Genomic DNA, 25,641 nt, shown 5'->3' with positions numbered 1-25,641 from the left:
AGAGCTCGGCAGAAAAAGCCGCCCCCCCCCCGCCCCCTCGCCCCCCCGCCCCCGCCCCCGCCCCAGTAGGCGCTCAATAAGCGTTCCTCTAGTCGCACAGGCTGGGACGCGCGCTGGAGAAGCGCCTCTGCCCAGGGTCCCGACCCTTTCACTGGACTTAGCTCAGGGCGAGTCCCCAGCTCGGGCGGGACCCTGCGTGCGGCGTCCAGGCCAGGTGACAGAGGACCAGAGCTGGGGCCGCCGTGCGGCCGGGAAACTAACCCACCGACGTCCAGGAGGTACAGCACGGAGGGCCCCCGCGCGCGGCTGCTGGCTTGGGGTCAAGGCTGGGGCGCCCAGGTGGCGCGGGAGGGGTGGCCGGACGCGCGGGGACGGGATGGGATGTGACGAGCGGCGCGCTGTGCATTGTGGGAATCCCGGGGCCGCGGCGACTGGTTCCAGTTCACTCGGCAGCGGAGCCGGGCGGAGGGGGCGAGCGCGGGTCGTGCAGGCGGGAAGCGAGGAGGTGGGCGGGCGGGCCAGCGCGGAGCGCGGAGAGAAAAGGCGCGAGCGGCCGAGAGGGCACAGGCCGGACACCTTGCTGCTGCTGCCGCCGCCGCCGCCAAGCCGCCCCGTAAGTGCCGCCCGGGCCCCCTCGCCGCGCCGCGTCCCCGCCGCCCGGGTCCGGCTGCCCCGCTCTTCCGGCCGAGGGTGCATGGGAGCGGCCGGGCCTGGCGGGCACCTGGCGGCGCACGGCCGACTCGGGCAGCTGGGTTCAACGCGGCCCACGCCGGGGCCTCGCGCGCGCACGGCGTTCTCCCAGGCCCTGCCCGGGCCGCGCGGGATCCTCTTTGGTTTTGTTCAAAAAGCAAACCCGGAAGCCAGCTTGTCTTAGAACCGCGTCCTCCTGCCCGCGCCTGGGCGCTTTTGTGAGCAGGAGACAGCCCCGGCTCGTGCCCCGGTGACCCGTCCTGCAGCGGGCGGGCTGGACTCGAGGCCGGGGGAGGCGTCGCGGCGGGAGCCGGTCGGCCTGGGCCTGGGCGCCCGGGAGCTGTTGTGCGCGGAGTTGTACTTGGTGAGGCGCCCGCCCGCTCGCGAGTTGCCGGCCCAGGGCACAATAAGTGGGGCTCGAGCCCCAGGTGGCGGTGGTGTAGGCGTCTGGGTGGTGTGCTGGGAGAGTGGGATGGGGGTTTGGGGGGTAGTTGCAAGACTGGAACCAAGGCGGGGTGGGGAGGGGTTTGTCCAGGGACTGGCTGGGGAGGGGCCACAGGAACCCCCGCTGCCCTCTCATTTTTATGAACAGCCTTTTGTTTGCTTTGTGGTTGGGAGGTGGTGTGTGGTTTTTTTTTTTTTTCCCCAAGGTAACTCCAGAAGGCTGTAGGCTCTTCCAGTGGAGAAGGCCAGGAGGGAAGTCTCTCTCTGGGGGGGTGGGGTGGAAAGAGGAGGTGAGTGCGCAGGATGCTGCTGGTCATGTCGCCTGACAACAGGTGTGCGGGACGGCGCGTCCCACCTGCACTACGGCAGGGACCACAGATCACTCAGGAAGGATCTTGTCAGCAGATTGCTTGAAACGTTGTTTTAGACAAGATGTTAGGGAAAGATACTTTCCCGAGTGTGGAAATAAGAGACACAGAGCTGAGACAAGCCTTAAATTCAACAATTACAGTTACCACGAAGTCCTTGTAAGACTTTAATGATCGAATAAACAGCGTATAAGAATAGACAATTAGAGGGGCGCTCCTGCTAGCTTCTCTCTTTCTTCTACCTATGTGGTTTGAGGTTTCATCATTAAAGAGGGGGAAAGTGCTTTGTTCCAAGATTTCCTGCTCCAAGGACTCAGGAAATTTTGAACAGTTTTAAATTAAAATGAGTGGGAGACTCTATTTGTGAATTAGATGGAATCCACCTACTCCAGGCCACCTTTAGATTACTGGTCTGCTTTCAGAGGAGTTATTAGCTCTGAAATGGACCCTTCTTTGCTGCACATGGAATTAATACATGTACACTACTAACCAAAGCTGGGCAATGGCATCTCAGTCTTGCACAAGAGGCTCCCCAATGAACAGAGATGTATTTTTCAACCTATTTTTCTTTCTTCCTCTTTTCCTAAATCCTCAAGACTTTAAAATCTTATTTACTCTATTTTTAGGAGAAGAGTAGGAAATCTCTCCACTTTGTTACTGTTTTGATCTCTTACCATTGTTAATACTGATCCTTAGATAAAGGTATTTAGAAGGAGGGAGGGGGTTAAATAAGTGAAAATTGTTTGAGGCGGAGCCTTTAGAATGAGGATGGGATGGCTTTTGTTTTATTAAACTTTGAGTTGTCTAGACCATCACACACGACATTCTATACTCCATACAACTATAAGTCACTGGCTTGGTCTATACCCAGTGGGCCAGGGTGAGAGAGTGGTATATCTCAGGCTGCCATTTTTTCTGGTCCTCCAGATAGCAGATCTCTGGAAGACCCTTTCACCTCTTATTTCAAAGAGAGGCTTGGACTACATACATGACTTTTGGGACCTACTTCTAATATCTTCAAAATTAATGCTACCCCAAGCCATTTAAAGGAGGTTTACTTAAATAGAAGCCCAAACTGACAGCCCAACTTGACAAAACCCAACAAGAATCTATATGTGGTATTCATCAGAATGGTAGCAGCTTCTAGTTCTCTTTGGATTGTGCCCTTGGATTTGTGTCAGATTTTTCAGAGCCCTGTTCTTGGCACATGGGCTGGGAAAGGGCAGAGGTCAGTGGGGCCCATGTCTGTCTTATGGGTCCTTCCCAAGTTCTGTAGGTTTAGAAATACGTTGGGCCCCACCTCAGCTCTTAATGTGTGAGTCCAAGTGATTAGCTCTTCATTCCAGAGAATTGTATAGCTTGTTAGCTTGGATCAAGCCTGCCAGATCAGTGCCTTGTGGTCTTCAGGGAATATTTCTTGGGAATCAAGTTTCTTGGGGCTCAGGCACTGGGGACAGAACTGGATGAAGAAAATGTCCAGTTTGGCCACGTCCCCCTACCTCCTAGGAGGGGAGGGGGCTGGAGCTTGAGTCAATCACCAGTGGCCAGTAATTCGGTCAGTCATGAAGTGAAGTGAAGTGAAGTGAAGTTGCTCAGTCATGTCCGACTCTTTGTAACCCCGTGGACTGTAGCCCACCAGGCTCCTCCGTCCATGGGATTCACCACGCAAGAATACTGGAGTGGGTTGCCATTTCCTTCTCCAGGGGATCTTCCCAACCCAGGGATCGAACCCAGATCTCCCACATTGCAGGCAGATGCTTTAACCTCTGAGCCACCAGGGAAGCATGGAATCTCTGTAAAACCCCCAAGGGAAAAGGTTCAGAGAGCATCCAAGTTGATAGACAAGTGGAGATTTAGAGAGAGTGGCATACTTGGAGAGGGCGTGGAAGCCCTTCCCTGGACTGCCCTATGTATCTCTTCCATCTGACTGTTCCCAAGTTATATCCTTTTGTTAATAAACTGATATGTAGTTTAAAAAAAAAATGTTGAGTTCTTACCCTTGGGAAGCTGACAGGAGGAGCAGAAGGCAGGCACGTGGCCATTGCAAGGTCAGTGCAGGAAGCCACAGTAGCTCTCATAGCAGCTCCCAGGACAGTAACCTAGCCAGGGGCAAGCCCTTACTAGGCACAGAAAAACCAAGTAAGAGTTGGCTGGGCAAAGGAGGGCAGGTGGGGACAAGTGTTTGAGACCTGGCCCACATGTGCAAAGTCTGAGAACAATAAGAACAGAGTTCATATGGGGGAACTGCCAGAGGCTCAAGATGTCTTGATTCTAGAGGGAAACTAGTGAAGCCAGAGGGCCAAACAGACCAAATCACAGAGGGGGATCCTGATCAGAAACACACTGAGGGATTTAAACTTCTTCCTAAGAACAGTAATCCTGCGAAGGCTCTGGATAGGAGGAAGATGCCTTTTATCTGTTCAACAAACATTGAATAGCTTCTAGATGCTAAGCCTGACCAGGGTCTTGCCCTACTGCAGCTCACATTTTCCTCTGATGGCCTTTCATTGGGGTGACTGTCTCCTAGTTGGCACAGCCTTTAACAGGGAGAGGAGGTTTGAAGGAAAATTTCCTTGCGAAGGAGGCAGGGAGTGCCATACTAACTATTGAAATGTAGTGCTGGTTCCGAGTGTTGCTCAGGATGCATACCACAGAGTGGATTTGCAGAGGTGAACATTTTAATCCCAGACTGCCTTCCTGCTAACCGTTCCTGCTTGTAGTAGATGACACTCTTCATTTTGGCTTTTGTTTTTTTCCCACCACTAAAATCCTGACACATGAGAAGAGTAAAATCTGCTGGAACAAAGTGTTTGGTTATGGTTTATTTATTATCTTAGTTTGTCCTTTTCTTCTTGTTTGCAATCCCTTGGTTCACTGAGGATGGACCGTAAGTTCTTTAATCATCCCTTTCATTTTATGGTATAGTGTTTTATGAATAGAGAGAGATGTTTTTCGTGATTGGCCAAAGTACCAGAGCAAGTCTCTGTTCTGAGCCAATCAGAGTGCATCTTGTGAACCCCAGCTCTGGGAGTGATAGTTGTGTAGTATATCCACATGCCTCTGGGGGCATGACAGCAGTGTCACCGTTAATCATTTGGTATGATGGGAGTAAACGGAAGAGAATGCTGTAAACAGGTTTGCCTTCGTGATTGGAGTTGATGGGAAGGTGACAAATGCATGTGGACATGTGGGCACTTATCCAGTGGCTGGGAATGGATGGGATAGTCCTCACCCTGTCAGTGACCTGAGCGCTGATAGCTCAGATTCTTCCATCCTCGGGGGCCAGAGATAGGGCTGTCTGACCAGCAGCCCCCCAGCAGTTCTAATCAATATTTTGTTCAAGATCAATAGGCACATATTCATTGCTTAGATAATAAAAGACTTTACCATTGACCATTCCAGTGGTTTCGTGAGTGCCCTGATTATTTGAGAGTTTTCTAGGCGGCAGCTTTGACAGAGGTCAGGAACGTAAGTCTTTTCCGCTGGTCTGTGTTACTGTGCTTGTCTTAACGGCAGAAAGGGAGATTGCTGGAATCATAGGATGGTCACCGAAGGCCTCTGCATGCTCATACCTCAGCCATCAGGGAAATGGTGGTGGTCCCTTCTTGGGAATCCCCAGGGTAGCCCTTACAAGCTTCCTGAATTTTATGGGTCTGGGCTCCCACATGAATGGTCCCAGAGAAGCTCCCAGATTGGTGTCTCACTTGCCACATTTGAGTCCCGTGGTCCTTGCAAATGCTGCCCTCATTTTTGTCAAGAGAGCCCCCAGCCACTGTAACTTATCAGTTACCACCCAGCTAGCACTTGAGGGCCTTTCAGGAACCAGGCAGGATGGCAGGTTCTAAGAGATACAGTCAGTGAGCAGAGTGGCCTGGTCCATCCCATCAAGACAGGCAAGAACAGAGGCAGTGATGATACAGTGTAACAAGTGCTAGGAGTGGGGTAGGTGGCTTTAGAATATTTGTATAAGTTGGATCTAGAGTGACAGTCAGGGAAGGGCTGGAAACTGCTTGTAGAGAGCCTTTTATATAAGACTGAAAAGCAATTGCACATATTTCAATGGTGGCTGAGGTTCATTAAAAGGGATTTCTCACTGGACTCAGGGGCCACTGCAGGAATGTCTACTGAGTAAACAGAGTGATTCAGCCTGGTGGAGCCCTCATTTGCTGGTATAGGGAAGATGGGCCAGAGTTCGTTGGGTCTTGTACAAAGCCAGAGTCTGGGCATGGGGCTGCTCCACACTAGACTAGAACTGGGGGCCACATTGCTCAGCCACTGCAGAGAGGCAGAGCAGGGAGCTCCTTGATAAATCTCCATCATCAGAGAAACGTTGGATCCACTAGGCAGGGTCACCCCCGACTGAGGGCAAAAGAGAGTGTTCCACACCGAGTGAGCGGCATGTGCCGAAGGGCAGAAGTGGGGATGAAGGTGGTTTGTGGCACACGGAGGAGCCGGCTGTGCTGCCCTGTTGGCAAGGAGAACAACAGTGTGGCAGGCTGACCCTTTGCCCTCCTTGCCTCTGTTGCCCCTTCCCTTTGTTTTCGTGTCTGTCTTATTCACGGGCTCCTCACAGCCAGGCATCTCATTTGTCCTGTGCTTTGAGGACAGATCACGTTGTCACGTCTTGATCATTGAGGGGCTTGATGTCAAAGACCTGCTTCTCACTGAGCCTGGCTCTTCTCTGTAGAGGCCCCTCCGCCCCTGTATCTGCGTGAACTTTGGGTTTCTGCAAACAAGGTTCATGTCTATTGTGATTGATTTATAGTTGGAGGAGTTGCAGAGATAAAGACCACAGAGATCCCTTCAGGATCAACCACAAAATCTTCATTTCCTGACCTGATAACCGTCAAGCCTAATGTTCAGTAATGAACAGATGCCAGGGTTGCCTGAAGACCTATCATTGTCTTCAAAGCATGTGGGACCCTCTGCAGGGCTGAGGGCTTCTGGTTTGCTGAATGGGGTGCTCTCCTGGCTGATGAATCCAGGAAGGAAGGACACAGTTTTGTCAGTTTAGCAGCGTACTGTTGCTGTTTGTCCTGTGAACAAGGTCAGTGCCCCAATGAGAAGCTGAATGCATGGGAAGCCACTTTCTGCATCGCAGAGGACTGTCCACCTCTCAGAAAAGGCTCGATGCAGGACATGGGTCAAAGTAGGCTTTGACTGGTCACTCAGACCCTGGCTTCAGGGTCAGCTCTCAAGTTGGTTTGTCAGGTTACAGAGACTGGCTGTTTCCTCTTTTCTTTGTAGGAAATAGCTGGAGGACATTTTCCAACCTCTCTTGCAGTAGGTGTAGCCATGTGACCATGTTCTACTTGGTGGGTCATGATCAGGAGTGGTGTGCTCCACTTCCAGACCTGGCCTCTGAAAGCCCCCAGGTATTTTCCTCCATGACCCTTACCTCCAATGGTAACCCCAAATTGTGCATTGAAGGGTGGGAGGAGTCTGGACCCATGGATCATCCTGCAGAGAAACACCAGTCATGGACTTTCCCAAAGTGAGAAATAAGACGTAGGGGCTTATTTGTTACAGCAGCTGACCTAGGATATATAAGTCAGTGGTGGAGCTATGACTTGAATTGGGTTAGTCTGACTTTGGCACTCAAGTTATTCATCACAGTGCCCAGCAGCCACTTCTGTCACAGTTACTCTTCCCTCCCTGCCTCCCCATGCTGGTGCTTGGCCATAATGACCTTGTCTCCTAGACTTCTGAAGAGCAGGATGGACCTGCCACACTCATGGATTTACCTGGAGTTTGCACTGCTACAAGGCGATTTTCCAAATGATGTTTTTAAAATCACCACACATTATTGGATATCATGAAGCTGCGTGGCTCAGTTAGAATTCTTTCATAGCTGTGGCTACAACTTGGGGATTTACTGCTAGAAGTGCAGCAAGAACGTGAGGAGGCGCAAGGAACAGAACTTTCTCAGGGCAGTCTTGGGGAGGGAATGAAGACTCAGGGCTGTTTTATCAGAGCAGGAGTCTGATTCTGAATGAGACCTGAAGATGGCTCTGGCGTTTAAGCACGGATGTTTAAGGTCTTTCTTGGAACCGGGGGACCTGCAGATGACTGCAGCTCCTGGCATGGAGTAGCTCCCAGGTGAGTCGAGCTAGGGAGGCAGGCACACATAGAGGTGCCAGGGTATGTACTGTGGGAATACGGAGCAGTGAACAATCCAGTCCACGGTCGGGACCGAGAAGAGAGGTTGTGTGAGCGTCAGTTCAGGTTTGGCAAGAGGACGAAAGGGTGTTTCAGGCAGGAGAAGCAGCATGTGTAAAAACATTCTGGACATGGCTTCACAGGTCAGGAAGTCAAGGGCAACTTGGGCATCTGAGGCCAGACAGGGGTGATGGGAAGCAGTGCTGAAGAAGTAAAGGATGCCGTTAGCGGCTGGCTTGGGGAGCTGGAGAACCAGCAAAGTGGCAGAGATCCTCTGGCATCCATGGAGAGAGACTAGTGGTGTGGAGAACAGGCAAGGAACAGGAGCTGAACCAAGGCAGGGAGGGGAAAGAGAAGGGAAGAGGCTTGTGAAGTTATGGGAGTGGGTTCAGCGGAGCCTGGCTAATGACTGGGAGCTGTGGAGGTGGGCAGAGAAGTAGGGACAGACTGGCTCCTGACTGATAGCTTGATGCATGATGTTGCCACCGCTGGGGCTGAGAAACCCACAGGAGTTCACAAGGCACTTAAAAGCAGGCCCTGCCGAGGGCAGTCAGAACAGAGCCCTGGGGCTCGGCAGCCAGGTGTGCGCTGGGATAGGGACCCGGGAGTCACCAGCTTGTTGACTAAAGACTCTTGGCTTGAGTCAGAGGGATCCCCAGGAACGTTACTTTTGAAGATGAGGCGTGTCAGGTCCCCGGGTGCTAGTGGCTCCTGTCTGGGACAGGACATTGTCCGAGTCCCACAAAGTCAGCCCTAAACATACCCAGGCAGGTCCACCCAGAGACGGAGCTGGAGTCTGTGCACCAGGAAGAACAGGGCTGAGCTGCATAAACCATCCCTGGTCACTGGCCTCTCCTGCTGGAAGAGGAGAAAACTCTCGCTCCAAAGGTCTGGGGTAGGTCTGTGAAACATATTTGTATTAAAGCCAAAGACTGCTGGGAGCTCAGATACAACTCTTCCCGACAAACACATGCACACACAAGTACAAATACCATTTACTGCTCAGAGTGAGCGTGGGCACCTGTTTGCCAAGAATGTTTAAAAACAGAGCTCATTACAGAAGAAGTGGAGCCAACTATTTGTTTCAGAAAAACCAGACCCTTCTGGGACTCTTTAGCAATCAATGATCAATTAAGACTTGGTACCTCCCTTGACAGGGTGAAATACAGGGTTCTCATCACACAGGCCTTGAGCCCCCTTAATTCTGGTGGGCCTGTCAGCATACCCAGAAATTCTGCCTTCTGCTGTTTTGGCCATCTCCGTCAGGCAGACCATCCAGGCTGGTCTTGCGGGTCATACTGATGTTAGGTATGGACCATGTATATCTTGCATGTAGGGTCAGGTGTCAGGAACAAGGACTCCTAACTAACTCTGTGACTTCCATGGTCACAGAGATAGGGACTGTTACAGCCAGAGGAGCCCACACACTGTGGAGCTTGGCCTCAGTTTACCAGTAAATGGGAGACCTGACCATTTGGTTCAGTGGTCTAAGCATCTGTGTCTTCTAGGGAAGTCTTGTCTGGTGCCCTGGAACAGGCTGAGGCCTCTCACAGCCCCTTCCGCAGCGCCCTGCACTGGCCTTTCACAGTTCCCATTTGAATGATGAGGGTTATGTAGTATTTCTCTTGCCCACCAGCTCTGGGAGAACAAGGGCCCCACCTGCCTTGTGCATTGTCGTCTCCATCCCAGGCGTGATTCCTGAAGTGGATGCGTGAATGACTCGATGCTCTTAGTAAACGTCTGCGACCTTGTGGTGTGGTGCTGCGCCAGGACTGCAGTCAGGGGCAGCGCTGTGAGGCCTAGCGGTGAGACGAGAGAGACAGGGCGGGGAGCGTGTGTGTGTGCACGTCAGTGCTGTGGTGTGAAGCACATAGGAACCCAGAGGGTGGAGCACGCGGGAGGGTTGGCAGAAGGCAGAAAGCGCGAAGGATAAAGGAAGTCCTGGCTAAAGGGCACGACTGCTGTGGAGGAGGACATTTGGGGGTACTCCCTGTGTTTGCGTTTAGACCTCAGGAAGCACAGGTAAAGCTTGATGGGTGTGGCAGGCCTAGATTTCTAGGGCATTGTATGACAGGCCAAAGGCTCTGATTGCATCTTGGGAATTGTGGCAGCAGGGAAAACTTAAGAACAGTACCACAGCATATTCAGATTTGTGTGCACGGAGACAGCTCAGCCAGTGGAGAGCAGGTGGATCAGAGTGTGGCCTGCGGTGGGGAGACCTTTTCAGGACCAAATGTGTGATCATTTGGTTAAGATAGTGGTGACCTGGATCCCCACAAGAGGTATGGGGCATTTTGGATGGTGAGTGGGTCGGGGAAGGAAGGAAGGACTTTCTTCTCTGAGGACAGGCCTGACTAGCAGTCAGGGAGTGCTCAGAAGCCCTCATATTCCAACCTGGCTGCCCACTTAACTCCTGTGAGCAGTTCTTGCCTCTCACAGATAAAGGACTGCAAGGGAGAGAGGCTGCTCTCATCAAAGAACCTAACTGTCTGACTTAACGTCTTCATTGTAGAGGCAGGTGACATAGTTTTCTTTTTATCAAGTGTTCAGCAAATTTATCAGCGCTGGTCTCCAGTGTATGAAAATACAATTATTAAGCAAGCGTATAGATCTCAGCCAAGAAACCCCATTTTCTTTTACATCATGTGGCATAAAGGCGAGGCACTTAAGAGCAGTCATTGTCAGAGTAACGTTTAAATGGAAGTGGCTGATAAAATTGATGTCATGGTATAAAATGTGAAAAGCTAAGCCATTCTTTTTTCCAGGGCTGAAGCACATGGATGGAATGAAGAAACTGGGCTCGCAGGGCTCCGTGACTGTAGGTGGTGGCATCTGCTGGCACAGCCCGTTTCTTCCAGGGCCCAGAGGGTGTGGGAAAAGGGGAGATGTCCCCAGTAATCCTGACCCGAGCGTTCTCTTGCCTCCGCAGTGTACTTGCTGATCCATCTCCAGGGCCACTGCCATGTCCAGCCGGGGTGGGAAGAAGAAGTCCACCAAAACCTCCCGGTCTGCCAAGGCGGGAGTCATCTTCCCCGTGGGCCGGATGCTGCGGTACATCAAGAAAGGCCACCCCAAGTACCGGATCGGAGTGGGGGCGCCCGTGTACATGGCTGCCGTCCTGGAGTACCTGACAGGTGAGTGTGCCTGAGTCGCTGTGGACACACAGCTTCCAAGGAGTGGGAGGGCCTTGCTCGTTCATTTTGAAAATGTGCAGACCTGTGGAAAAGTTACAAGAACAGTGAGTGAACGTTTTTACCTAGATGCACCATCTGTGAACATGTTGCCCCATTTGCTTTATCTCTCTCCACTCTGTGTGTGTGGGGGTGCACGTGCGTGCACGTGTGTACATTTATTTTTGCCTGTTACCTGTTTGGTTGTTACCTATTCTAATAATGTCTGTTTTGAAATTTCCTCAATTGTCCCGATAACGTGCTTTATGATTCTGTTCTGTTTTCTTTCGTGACCCAGGATCCATTTTAGGATCATACATTGCACTTGTCTGTCGGGTTTCTTTAGGTTTATTTTTTAAAAATTCTGTAGCTTTTCAAAAACTCTCTGATGACATGGATGTTTTTGGAGGGCATAGGCTAGATATTTTGCAGAATGCCCTTTAATCTGTGTTGGCCTCAGGCTTGGATTCAGGTTAAATGTTTTGGCAGGAGAATTCCGTGAGCGATGTTGAGTCCTTCTCTGGCATGGCGTCCGGAGGCACCTGCCGTGGGTTTGTCCTGTCACTGGTGACCTTCGCTTTGGTCATTGGCTTAGGGCGGTGTCTGCACTTTTGCACATCCTGGATCGCAGCCTTTCGCCCATGGCTTTAGCGTTCCTCGATGATCTGTTATCACTAGGGTGGTTAGGCTTTTCTATTGCTGTCCTTTCTCCTACATTTGTTAGTTGGCATTCTTCTGCTAAGAAGAGCTTTCCTTCTGCCCTTCCCTTCTTTTCTTTTTCTATCCATGCTGGTTCGTGGACTTTTAGAATTTAACATGTTACGTACTGTCATGTCTTTACTCATTATTTCGGTCACATTGTCTCAGATTGCATCTTCAGGCTGGTTTTTATGTGCTTCTTCCCCCTCTCCATCACTCTCTGTACATTTCCTTTCTTTCCAACAAAATGGGATATTCTCATCTCCCCCTGACCTTCCCCTGTCGCAGTCTTGGAATCAGCCATCCCTCTGGGGCGAGGTGGCACGGTTGGGGCGGGGAGAATCCTTGGTCCTTTTCCCAGATAAAATGTTGTTGGTCTTATTGGTGACTCCATAGCAACTGTGGGAGGTCATCTGGGCAGGATTCACGCCCACTGCCCCCCAACAACCCTGGCCGCCATTTTTAGTATTGAGGAAACCAACCTCAGGACATACACAGATTTGCCACATATAACCAGGAAGTACTTGCAAAGGGACGCATCCTGCTGTCCTTTTGTAATGCTTTTACCAGTTTTTTCTCCATACATCATCAGGGCAAGTGGCAGGTAGGGGCAGCTCTAGAGAAAAGGAGAGACTGGCTCAGCAAGACAAGGCTGGGTTGCTTCCTGCTCTCCCAGGGCTCTCGATAAGACAAGACCAAGGCTTCCCCTCACAACCATGAGGGTTCTAGAGTTTTTGTGTTCTGTAAAAGTGTCTAGGCATAAAAAGTAATTGGGGTTCTAGCTGTGAGGCCTTTGCACATATTTGGAACTTGGACCCTGTGCTTGTCCGAGACTCATAGGTCGCATGCCTGGTAGCATGACATAGGCATGGTTCTTCTCACTATGCAGATGAGGAAACAGAAGCCCAGAACATAAGTGTCACACCCAGGAAAACCACATGTAATGCTGGCAGTTAGCCAGGGAGACCAGGGGAGAACTCGCTAGGTAGGACCCAGAGGAGACTTTTAAGGTCTGGCCTGGCAGTTTACATGCTGTGTGACCCAGAGAGAGTCGTTTAACCTCTCCGGATCCCAATTTCCTTTCAACTCATTTGGAGACAACAGTCCCTGCTTCACCAACTCCAGGCGGCTGTGAGATCCAAAGGGACTTTGTTTGAGCACAGTGGGGAAAGCTGACATGATGTGTAAATCCAGCCAACCTGTGTTTCTTGGTTCCCGAATCCTGTGATGCCCCTGGGACAGGCATGACACTGGGATGTTCACAAACACATTCATTAGGTCAAGTACCGCAGCAGTTTCATTTCTTCCATCAAGCTTCCTCTTGTTAGTTAGCAGGGCATTGGTGGGGGGATACCGCTGCTCCATCATGTTTGAGGCAACAACTGTCTGTGCTGCACAGAAAATCTGTTATGTTTTCCTTGTCTACGTCTGGTTGGCTCTGAAACTGAGTGCAGCGCACATGAGGGCCAGGTCAGCGGGTTTGTTCTCATGGGGGCCGGGCACCTTGACCGTGAACCCCCCCAACTGTGCCCATCTCTGACTGTCATGGGTGCAGCAGTGGTCCCAAAGTGGGGTGGGAATGATCAGGGCAGTCCAGTGCTAGAGCTGGGCAAGTCACTCAAGGCAAATCCTTACTCTGGTGTTAGCCATGTTAACCCCTGTGTATTAAAAAGTAATACATATTTTGAAATTTTACCAGGTCCTTCCAGAAGAGCTATAGTTAGCTGAATCTGAGCCATCTTCTCTGTCTACACACAGTGTTGAGTCATTGGAGTGACCACTGCCCGGGGCCCTGACTTGTCATCTGGTCTGTGTGATGGGGCCTTGGGGGATGTCCTGAGCCCTCGGCGCTATACTCGATCACTGCTAGTCACTTGTGTCCGGTTGTCTAATGGGCAGGAGCTGAGTTTCAGGGCCGCATCAGTGGAGCGTTGCTGCACTCAACCATCTGGACTCTGCTGCGCCCCGCCCCCCCATGACTGCCCTCAGGGGGTGATCCGCCCTGAGCCCCTCGGGCTGGGCTGTGGGAGCCCATCTGCCTGCTCAGAACTTGGGCTTTGGTCCCTGAGAGAGAAGCGGAGGTGGCCCAGGTCTCTTTCTGCTCTGCTGTTTGCTCCTGTTTCACAGAAGACCCTTTCCCACACATTGCACGTGCTTACATGTGCTAGCTCCAGAGCACAGGAGTGGCTGGGGCAGAAATCGTCTGCTCCATGGAGCTCATGCTGTAGTCTGAAAGGAAGAGCCAGCCAACCCAGATGGTTCCTGACTGTGCCAAGGTCTGTGGAGGCTGTAAATAGGCCAAGGAGCCCCAGTGCCTGGGGGCCTGGAGGTGAACCGACTCAGGAGGGTTTTATTTGAGGAGGAGACATAATCAGCTGAGACCTGGAGAGGGAGATGGTGCCAACCAGCCCTGTGAGGGATAGGAAAGAGCTCTGCCACCTTCAGAATGCACCCACTGGGTGCCAGCCTCTTCCCAGAGTTGGGAAACGCTAATGTAACTTTGGGCTCAGACACTGTGCTCCAATACACGGCATCTGAGCAAAGTGCCACCCATTCCACAGGTCCTCAGGAGAGCTGCATTGTGTCCAGTGCTGAGAATCAAGCCAGAGCAAGACCTCCCCCGACCCTCAGAAGCTTTGTCCAGAGGCAGGTACAAACCAGGAAAAGGCGGTGACGATGCAGGAACACACGTGCTGAGATCAGGCTTCAGGAAACTTTTCCTGGAGGATGTGTGTTAGCCTGCTGACCAGAGCCGCCCTGCTTGTCTGGTTGTCACCTGAAGGGTCCCCTGGAGGATTTGTCTCCTTCTCTGACAGGTGGCACACAGTTGCAGGCATGGTGATGGGGTGCCACCCAGTGCTCTTCTGACGTGGCTGGACCAGGCCTCCTGTCAGAACACCCTGGTGGAGAGTTGAGGAGGGGTCTGGATGCTCGGGTGCCTGAGCTGCAGGGCCCACCTGGGACCAAGTAGCTCTGGAGCAGGGAGCTGACATCTCCGGCCAGCCTGTGGCACCACTTGGGATGCCATGCTGTCCAGTAGAATCTGGTAGGGGCAGCGGAACCAGGTGGTCAAGAGTATGGACCTTGGTATCAGAGCTGCTGTTTCCTCATTATGGCCTAGGCAGCTCACTCACATCCCTAAGCTGTGTAATCTATTATCTGTGAAATGGGGGTTACAGTAAGAGGCACAGACTTACTATGAGGTGGGAATGAGAGGATGCATGCAAAGTGCTTGTTTGTATCTGCACAGTGTTAACCTGGTGACGTTAGGGCGACAGCAGAGAGGAAGTAATCCTGCTCTGGCTGCTGAGGTGACTGAGGGTGCCCACTTGCCTTGGGGATGCTGGTGGGGCTGTCCCTGCCCACTCAGTCCCTTTCACCAAGCACCTGCAGAACGTCCTGGTTGTTACAACCTACTCCCTCTGGTTTATTTCAAGCTGCCATCTAACTCCTCTTCCTAAAGCTGGCTTAGACAGCAAATGATCTGCCTGCCAATACAGGAGACTCAAGTTCGATCCCTGGGTCAGGAAGATCCCCCAGAGGAGGGAATTGCAACCTACTCCAGTATTCTTGCCTGGAGAATCCCATGGACAGAGGAGCCTGGAGGGCTACAGTCCATGGGGTGGCAAAGAGTTGGACACGACTGAGCAGCTAGCACACACACACACCCCCCTAAAGCTGGACCCACCCTCAACACCAGGGGCCCTATTACCAGACTCTTACTCTGTCTGGTGTCAAAAGCTACTTGTGTCTTGAGCTCTTGGCACACTCATGAAAACCTTGAGGGGCTTTCTGGTTAACTGGGAGCTGAGCATGCCCAGCCCTGGGCCTGGGTTAGGCTGGAGCTGAGGCCAGACCAGCATGAGAGCATCAGGACAGATGGCAGCCCTGCAGACCAGGGGCCATCAGAGTCCAGATAGACCATCCCCTGTGAAGAGCATGTCTTCAGGGGTGAGGGACCACGCAGTACTCCTCCTCATGGTCTGCTCCAGGCTGGGGTGGTTGTGGAAGGAGGATAGGGCCTGTGTTTTCTCTGAAACTTGAAGCTGGCATCTGTTTCTCCTCTTGGGTACAGAGCCCAATTATCTGCCAAACTTAAAAGGAAGAGGCAACATCTGGAACAGGCTTGAGTCTGGCTACCAGACAGCTCCTTCCCCAGCTCTCTGTGTGCCTGGCTCTGCAGCCCTGCTGACTCTTCCCGGAGCTCCTCCTGAGGAATGTTATGCTATCTGCTGGGCTTCCTGGTGCCCCAGCACAGTCCATTCTCCATCCCAGGGCCCTTGACCTTCCAGCCAAGCGGTGATAGTAGCCCCAACTCTCAGGTTGCTGTGAAGATCGATACTGCATCTTATGAATTTGGCCACCATTCTTAGTCAACACTCAATAACTTATAGATAAAAAGAAGTATTATCATGGAGAAACTGAGGTAGTTTCTTTGAGGCATTGTCTTTGCTCCCGTATTACTGTGGTACTTTTTTTCTTAAGTGATATTTGGAGGAACTTCAATTTAGTTCAGCTCAGAAAGCCTCTTTGGAGTCTCTTCCCTGTGCCCAGCACAGGCCTGCTCAGTGCTGGGAGGTTTCAGTTAAGTTCAGTTGTTCAGTCGTGTCCGACTGTTTGTGACCCCATGAATCGCAGCACGCCAGGCCTCCCTATCCATCACCAACTCCCGGAGTTCACTCAGACTCAAGTCCATTGAGTCAGTGATGCCATGCAGCCATTTCATCCTCTGTCGTCCCTTTCTCCTGCCCCCAATGCCTCCCAGCATCACAGTCTTTTCCAGTGAGTCAAGTCTTTGCATGAGGTGGCCAAAGTACTAGAGTTTCAGCTTTAGCATCATTCCTTCCAAAGAAATCCCAGGGCTGATCTCCTTCAGAATGGACTGGTTGGATCTCCTTGCAGTCCAAGGGACTCTCAAGAGTCTTCTCCAGCACCACAGTTCAAAAGCATCAATTCTTCAGCGCTCAGCTTTCTTCATAGTCCAACTCTCACATCCATACATGACCACTGGAAAAACCATAGCCTTGACTAGACGGACCTTTGTTGCTGTGTGGGTGCAGGAGGGCCTAGAGGAGCTATTCCACGTTCAAGGTCAGGAGGGGTGGCAGTGAGGAGATACCCCTTGTCCAAGGTAAGGAGCAGCGGCTGCACTTTGCTGGAGGAGCTGTGAAGAGATACCCCATGCCCAAGGTAAGAGAAACCCAAGTAAGATGGTAGGTGTTGCAAGAGGGCATCAGAGGGCAGATATACTAAAACCATACTCACAGAAAACTAGTAAATCTAATCACATTAGGACCACAGCCTTGTCTAACTCTATGAAACTAAGCCATGCCCATGGGGCAACCCAAGACGGGCGGGTCATGGTGGAGAGGTCTGACAGAATGTGGTCCACTGGAGAAGGGAATGACAAACCACGTCAGTATTCTTGCCTTGAGAACCCCATGAACAGTATGAAAAGGAAAATGATAGGATACTGACAGAGGAACTCCCCAGGTCAGTAGGTGCCCAATATGCTATTGGAGATCAGTGGAGAAATAACTCCAGAAAGAATGAAGGGATGGAGCCAAAGCAAAAATGATACCCAGCTGTGGATGTGACTGGTGATAGAAGCAAGATCTAATGCTGTAAAGAGCAATATTGCATAGGAACCTGGGATGTCAGGTCCATGAATCAAAGCAAACTGGAAGTGGTCAAACAAGAGATGGCAAGAGTGAATGTCGACACTCTAGGAATCAGCAAACTAAAATGGACTGGAATGGGTGAATTTAACTCAGATGACCATTATATTTACTACTGCGGGCAGGAATCCCTTAGAAGAAATGGAGTAGCCATCATGGTCAGCAAAAGAGTCCAAAATGCAGTACTTGGATGCAATCTCAAAAAAGACACAATGATCTCTGTTCATTTCCAAGGGAAACCATTCAATATCATGATAATCCAAGTCTATGCCCCAACCAGTAACGCTGAAAAAGCTGACACTGAATGGTTTTATGAAGACCTACAAGACCTTTTAAAACTAACACCCAAAAAAGATATCCTTTTCATTATAGGGGACTGGAATGCAAAAGTAGGAAGTCGAGAAACACCTGGAGTAACAGGCAAATTTGGCCTTGGAATATGAAATGAAGCAGGGCAAAGGTTAATAGAGTTTTGCCAAGAAAATGGACTGGTCATAGCAAACACCCTCTTCGAACAGCACAAGAGAAGACTCTACACATGGACATCACCAGATGGTCAACACTGAAATCAGATTGATTATATTCTTTGCAGCCAAAGATGGAGAAGCTCTATACAGTCAGCAAGAACAAGACTGGGAGCTGACTGTGGCTCAGATCATGAACTCCTTATTACGAAATTCAGGCTTAAATGGAAGAAAGTAGGGAAAACCACTAGACCATTCAGGTATGACCTAAATCAAATCCCTTAAGATTATACAGTGGAAGTGAGAAATAGATTTAAGGGCCTAGATCTGATAGATAGACTGCCTGATGAACTATGGACAGAGGTTCATGACATTGTACCGGAGACAGGGATCAAGACCATCCCCATGGGAAAGAAATGCAAAAAAGCAAAATGGCTGTCTGGGGAGGCCTTACAAATGGCTGGGAGCTTTAGGAGATGTGAAATAGGAACATGTGACATGATTTTTGCCCTTGGGAAAGTTGATGTTGGGAACACACAAGTCCATAGACCAGTAAGGGAATAGGGCAAAGTCTAAGGGACAAGTAGAAAGCACTGGAGCCCTACAGTGGGGGTGGTAGGGGGATGAAAAGCGTATGTGGAAGAGTAGCAAGCAAGCATGCTCTGACTAGATGGGCGCAGAGCACCCTGGGTCAGTGTTGCTCAAACTGTTCAGTAGAACCCAGGCATTTGGTAAAATGCAAGAGGCGGTCCACCAAAACATAGAGCCCTGTGTGTGAAACTGGGAGATGGCTGTATTCACATCCCCTGTTTTGAGATGGATATGTGAATACCTTTTGTTGAGTTCCTCAGTAAAGCAACTGGTTTTAGTTTGGGAACCACTGGGAAACAGTTTTCTTTACTGCAGAACTTTTGGGAGCCTTTAACATGGGTGTTCTCGTGAATCCCCAAGGGGAGGAACTTAGATATATAGTGGTTCTCAAGCTTTTATCAGAGAGCCTTTCAAGAAACAGCTATACTGTAAACACCTTGCATGGTGCAGTGTGGGGACACTTGTGGTTTAGGGTGTGAAATGGCACCATGAGGAATGCCAGCTTGTCTAATAGAGCTAGGTCTGCCGCCTCCATACAGGGCTCAACACCCTAGAAGGTGCTTCAGCATTTGTTCCATGAGGCTGTGGCCTGGGGAAGCTGTGCACTTACTCTGCTAAGCTGAACCACTCACTTGCTGACTTGGGGAGGGCCCACCACTCTTCAGGGCTGTGCTCATTACTGAGGTGCCAGATGAGAGTCCTTGCCCACTGGGCTTACCCTGGAGGGAAGTGCCTTTGGAGTTGCTCACCCAACTCCTGAGAGGACAGACCTGGTTCCTGGTCATCAAATCCAAAAGGATGTGTGATGACATCTTATTTTGGGCGGGGGAGTCTAGAGACTGCTACATAGCCTAATCACACAGCTGCCAACCTGCCTCCTAGGATGTAAACTTGTTTGCAAAAATCAAATCTTTTCTCAGTTGATTTCTCAACAGTAAGGAGGATGGGAATTCGCATCTCAAGACTGAATGTCGACACTTTGTAATAAGTGTAGACCCTCTCAAGTTGATCACTATGAGAGATCTGTTGATTTGGATACCCTGCTCTGGTCTGTTTAAAAACCTGCGGTCGTAGAATTATATTTCCACCTCTTATAGGATAAGGCCATGCCTACAATTTTTTTTTCTGTCATGTTTGGCTCTAATCTACAGAACAATGAAGACATCCAGGTTTGCATATTCTTCACCTACCAGTCCTTTTCCATTTCCCCATTCCCTGCCCCTGCCCACACCCTGTGTTTCAGACCTCAGTCTTCTCTCTCCTGTCTCCTGCTAGTGACCAGGAAGGACCTCCACACATTTCTTGCAGGCACCTGGCGTCTCTCACAGCAGGTGCTCCATTCTGAAGCTGTCTGTAGGTACTAGGCTAACCATGGTGAAGTTTTCAGGGTCAGGTCCTGACCTGGGGAACAAGCAGGGTTCACCAGGGGACCCTTATGGCCACTCTGCAGACTGGATGTATCCTAGCCTTTGTGCCTGACTACATCCAGTAGTAAAACCCTGGGGAAAAGGGATGGTGGTTAAAGATACACCTCTGCCTGATGTTAGCTAGTAAAGTGATCATCCGCGTCCCAAGTTTTCAGTTTGTTTGCTTCTGATCTATAACTCAGGTCAGCTGTTGCCTATCCCTTTGGTGTTACCATTGTCGGCACTCCATCCCTGCCCCCTTCTCTTGTAGGTATGACAGGGAAAGGCCTCCTCTGTCAGCAGTGTGTCCGGTTACACAGATATTCATTTCAACAAACATCCATCACACTTGGCATTTCTGGCCTGGGAAAGAAAGGATCCGACAAGCCTGGAAGATTAGGGTAGGAAGAGCCTGCCGTTGGCCCTGTCACTTACCTGGCCTTTTTTACTGCTTTCCTATCCGGAACAGCCAAGTGTGACCTGTACTCACACAGCTAAAAATAGGGCAGGGAGAACAGGACAGGCTGGCTCTGTGATGCTCGAAGCCCTCTGAATGGCTGTGTCCCTCGCTTGTTTGCATGGCCACGCAACCTTAGACTTACACTTCTGGCCAGGACCCAGCTCACTCTTCTTGCTAGAGACTTCATGTTCTCCTGAGGCTCCCAGAACCCCATAGGGCTCACTGTTCTGAAAAGCCTGTCAGCAGATGAAAGCGGGGTCTTGGGGGGACTGGATTTTAATAAGCCAGAGGGTTACAACTAGAAAAAATACGGAAATACAGAAGTTGAAACCCCAGTATGCTGGATACCCAGTGTGTGCAGACTATATTTAAGTGTATGTTCCCTTTTCCAGTTATGTGAGTAATTTATGTTTGAAAATTTAAGAAGCGAAAACTCATCTCAGTGCCTAGAGATAGCAGCTGGCACCGAATGCGTTTTGTGTATATGTGTACATGCATGAAAGAGAGTTTGAGTTTACTCTGTTTTTAGTGGCATCTGCTCTTGGTCACCGTACATGATCATCTGAAGCAGATCATGAAGGCATTAAGCGGGGAGCTGCATTGGCAGTCCTAGATGATTCCATGGGGGATGAACCTTCAGAAGGTGCTTGGAGAAGCAGCAGTTCAGCATTTGCTATTTCCCTGGTGACTTGTCAGATGGCCAGCCTGTTAGCAGACCCAGGAGAGTCGGACCTGGGGGCCGAGGCCAGGCATGGACAGCACTGAGGAGTGGGGCGCCCCAGCACCCCACTTCTCCGTCCCCGGCTTGGAGGTGGCAGCGCAGCTTGAGGACGCGCTTCTCCCAGGGCCTCCTGAATCTGCTGTGGAGACCAAAAACTGGATTTTTATCTGGTCCTTCACCCAGTCCTCCTAAGGAGGCTGTGAGGTTGTCCAGAAGAGTGTAAGTGTGATCTGGGCACCCTTCACAAAACAATGGCCCCCTGCTCTCCCAGCCCTATGGGTTAGACCAGAGAAAGGAAAGGTCTCAGTTGCTTTCTTTGACAAACATTTTCTCCTGCTCTGTGACTTAGCTTATTCTCTCAACACTGTCTTTCACAGAGCAGAAGGGTTTTTTTTTTCTTTTTTTTTTTAAATTAAAAAAACCTTTCAATTCTTTCATGCATTGTGCCTTTGGTGTTGTATCTACAAAGTCATCACCGAACCTGAGATTATCTAGATTTTTCTCCTATGTTATCTGCTAGGAGTTTTATAGTTTTGCATTTTACATGCAGGTCTCTGACCCCTTTTCTGTTAATTTTTGCAGAGTGTTAGGTCTGTGTCTGGATTCAGTTTTTTGCATGTGGATGTGCAATTGTTCCACCACCATTTATTGAAAAACTCTGCTTTCTTGAAGATAAGCTGCGTGGCCTAGTAAACCTCAGTGGTCAGGGAGTCTCGCTGTTACTCCATGATTTCTCTTTGAAGGGTGGTATGCAGCCTTTCATTTCTGTCATTGGGGTCTGCATGTACTTAGATGAGTTCTCATGAGGGGTTCTGTTTTTGCCTAGGCTAGTAGGAAGGCTCAGAGCGCTACAAAACTGATTCTGGATGTGGGCAAGGAGAAGTGTGTGAGCCAAAATGTGCATGCCTCTTTCACTTCGCCTTCTGTCTGGGTTCACTTTCCATACATCCTTTAGAACTTCATTGACTAAGGTCTTCTGGTGGTAAATTTTCTCTGATTTTGAACGTGTCTTTATATCTTATCCATAAAGTTTTTAGCTGTTATTTCTTCAGTGTCTCTAGTCTCTCCTTATGGAATGCAAATTAACGATTTGTGAGTGTTTTTTCTAAGCTCCGTATCTGTTTAACTTGTTCATGTTTTTCATTTCTGTCTTTTCAGATTACTTTCTGGATAATTACTTCAGGTCTGTCTTGTAAAACTGTCTCCCACTTTACTAACTCTCTTCAGCTGTGTCTTATCTGCTATTTAATTCAGTCACTGAATTTTTAATTTGTTTTGTTATTTTTTAGTCTAGAAGTTCTCTTTGGTTCTTTTGTGAATATACTTGGTCATTTCTCACGATATCTTGTTTTCTCTTCATTTTCAAATTTTTCTTTATATTTTACACATAGTTCTTATGTATTTATCTGAATAATTTTTTTCCCTGAGCTTTATTAAGGAATAATTGACAAATGTAATTATATATATTTAAAATGTACAAAGTGATGACTTAATATGAGTGAAATGATTAGCCATTTTATCTGAATAATTTTAGTATCAGGAATTTTTATGAGCCTGTTTTTGCTGGATTTTGAGTTATTGTTCAGAGTGTCTACCTCTCTCCAAGGCTGCAAAGGAATTCCCTCATGCTCTTGCTTAGTACTGTTTATGGTTTAATTTTTTACATTTTCACTTTGACCCATTTGGAATTTTTCCTGATATAGTGTGGGAGAGGAATCAACTTAATTTTATTTCATATGGTTACCCATTTATCTCAACACAATTAATTGAGTATTCCAGCTTTTCCTCAATGATCTAAGAGGCTGCTTTTATCTTACATGAAATTTCTATATATACATAGGGCTATTTCTGGACTTTCTTTTCTGTTTCAATGGTATGTTTATCTTGTTATGCATTTTATAAGACGTTTCTCATATCTGGCAGGTTTTTCACTGTTTTTATTTTTATAGAAAGTAATTATTTTCTTTGAGCTTCCCTGCCAACTCAGCTGGTAAAGAATCCACCTGCAGTGCAGGAGACCCGGTTCGATTCCTGGGTGGGGAAGATCCCTGGAGAAGGGATAGGCTACCCACTCCAGTATTCTTGGGCTTCCATGGTGCCTCAGATGGTAAAGAATCTGCCTGCAATGTGGAGACCTGGGTTTGATCGCTGGGTTGGGAAGATCCCCTAGGGAAGGGAATGGCTACCCACTCCAGAATTCTGGCCTGGAGAATTCCACAGACAGAGGAGGCTGGCGGGCTACGGTCCATGGGATCACAGTGTCAGACATGACTGAGTGACTAAGCACGCAGCACAGTATTTTCTTTAATAAGGAATATATACCAGTGATAAAAATCGTGTTCCCAAAAGGCATACAGTGAGACATGCATTTCTTTTCCTACTGTTTTGCACACCCAGTTCTCCTCCCAGGAAACAGTCAGTATTGCCAGTTTCTTATATATGCTATATATGTTTAAAAATATATTCCTCCCCCTTTTCAAGATAAACCTAGAAAATGTAATGCCAAAAAATAATAGGTGCATGTGAGATGCAGAGATTGACATGTATACGTGTATCTGAGCCCAAATCTGAGGGTGTCTCATCTGCCTCTAACCTGCCCCAGCATCCCTGTTCCATCCCACTCCCCACTCTCCTGAGCCAACCTCGAAGCCTGCCTGGATCCTGGGCCATCCAGGGGCTGCCTCCCCTGGGATGACAGCTTTGTAGTTCACACTGCAAGCCAGGGATCCTGAGTGTTTGTTCTAATCCATGAAACCAGGCCAGTGCCTCAGAGAGTGTCCCTGCATTTCTATCCTGCATCACCCTCTGAATGCTGCAGTGCTTGTTCAGTGGTTTAGTAATTCATCTGTAATGACCTATTTGTGAAAGAGTTACCAAGCTCTGACCAGGTACAAGATTCTGAGCTGGGTGCTGGAGTGGTGGTGGGGTCCGAAGAATCACTGCTGATTTCAACAGATGTGTATTGACTGTCTGACAGGCCAGACATTGCAGAAGACTTATTAGTGACCCCCAGGGCTGGGACTGTGCCTTTCTCACCCCTCTCTCATCATTGTATACTCTGCTGCTCAGCACTTGGATTTTTGTTGAAGGGGGAAGAAGACCAGTTAGGGGAAGGATAAGTTTCTGGAGGGGAAGGGATGGTGCTAATGGCAGATGCTACCAGGAAATTGGTAAGAATGAGAGCTGAACTAGACCCCTGGAGTTTTTAATGATGGGTAATTAGGATTAACCTGAGGGCATCATGGCCCAGCCCAGCCTGAGGATAGGCCAGTGGCAGAGCAGCCATTGGTGGCAAAAGGAAGGCACTGGGGGTATTTCAAGAGTTGATCTCTCACTCCCGCCAGAAAAGGATGTCTCAGCTGTACCTCACATCGCAGAGGGAGCCAGGAGCTCTGGTTAAAGTGGCAGTATCCCAGGAGGGGTGCTCAAAGTATACATACCCCCGAGTCCCCCTGTGTATGAACATCAAGAATGGCTTTAAAGGAACTACTGACTAACAGAGGAGGAAGTGGGTAAGAATTCCACAAATATCTCTTCTCTCAATATCTTCCCATTAAAGTTATCAGCAACTAATAAAACATATTTATAGCCCTCTTACTTTCTTTCCCGGTCTCAAGGCTTCTGTGTCTAGTCAATCCAGAATAAAATACCATAGAGCAAAAAGCCACTCCTCAGAGCTATAAATCAGTTCTAGCAAGTCGACAAACGCAAAGGGGCAGTAACCACAGGCGGCCTCCCTCCATCTCCTGGCCTGTCTCTCCCCACCACCCCCTCCAGCTCTGGTGCCCAAGATGATGACATACATTCTCCTCGGGTTTGCCAGGCTCAGCCAGCCTACGGCTCTGACCTGCCCCCAGCTTTCCTCCTTCCCTCTCTCTCCCATCATCTTCCACACTGCCTTCTTCCTTTTCAGACAAGTGCCCTCCATCTAGTGGCCAGAAAGCGTTATGTTCCCTGGTACTTCGAGAGGCCTGTGGGGTCTCCTGGGGGACCTGTATCGAATGGCCTTGATAGAAGACTTTTCTATGTGTCCTCCTTAGAGAAGGAGGCTCCATCTCTGCCAGAGCCCACGTTTCTTGCCTGCAGAACTGTGAAGAACCATGTGGAAATCCAGGGTCTCTGGAAAAGGTTAGCTTTCGGTTTCCCTTGCCGCCAGTGTCCTGATTGATGCTCCCTGTGGTAACTGGTAGCTGAGGTAGTCTTTGGTTAACAGCTCTCTGTTGGCTCTGTAAATCTGTATGTTGACCGCCAAAGTCAGTGTCTGCTGTTCATTCAGAAAATGCCAGTCCTTAACTCCAGTAGCATTGTTTTCTTTGCCCTTCCACCTCTGCCCCAGGCCCTGGCAGTCTCCCTCCCAGATTGAAATTGTGGCTTGTCAAAATAAGAGTTTGGAGGCACAGAGGGCAGTGCTTTGAGTGCAGGCAAAGGCAGGGCAGTTTAGGTAATAAAATACCTGCCATACATGGAGCGTTTACTATGTGTCAGGCATTGGCTAAGTGCTTTACATCGAGTAACTCACTAAATCCTCAAACCACCTATTTTGCTTAGGAGGAAATTGAGGCTCCGGGAGTTTGAAGTACTTCTCGAAGGTCACTGAGCACAGTAACATCTCTAGCAGAGCATTTCTGTAGGCTATCAATGGAACTGAAACCTTAGCTGTTAAAAGGAGAGTGATGGACTTGGGACCACTTGGTCCACTTTGCCTCTCCTCTGGCTTCAGTGGATGTCTCCAGAAGATGGGATATGCCCACCTTCTGGGAGGCAGGCCCTTTGCTGGGCTATGAGGATAGG

General features: G+C 49.5%; 1 protein-coding gene across 6 annotated transcripts in view; it reads left to right on the top strand.

The window, feature by feature from the left end:
* Positions 1 to 471: 471 nt before the first annotated feature.
* MACROH2A1 (macroH2A.1 histone) overlaps positions 472 to 25,641 on the top strand; it is an 81,203-nt gene continuing 56,033 nt past the window's right edge. For all 6 annotated transcript variants that reach the window (XR_011145394.1, XR_011145393.1, XM_068981482.1 and 3 more), the window contains exons 1-2: positions 472 to 613; positions 10,591 to 10,795. Coding sequence is in view for 4 of the 6 variants with exons in the window: in XM_068981482.1 (XP_068837583.1) it covers positions 10,624 to 10,795 (172 nt within the window). In the remaining 2 variants the exon portion in view is untranslated. The remainder of the gene's footprint in view (positions 614 to 10,590; positions 10,796 to 25,641) is intronic.

The sequence above is a fragment of the Capricornis sumatraensis genome, chromosome 9 (genome assembly GCF_032405125.1).
Source record: "Capricornis sumatraensis isolate serow.1 chromosome 9, serow.2, whole genome shotgun sequence".
Taxonomy (NCBI): Eukaryota; Metazoa; Chordata; class Mammalia; order Artiodactyla; family Bovidae; genus Capricornis; species Capricornis sumatraensis.
Note: the sequence above shows the minus strand (reverse complement) of the source record. Positions and strands in the feature narration are given on the sequence as shown.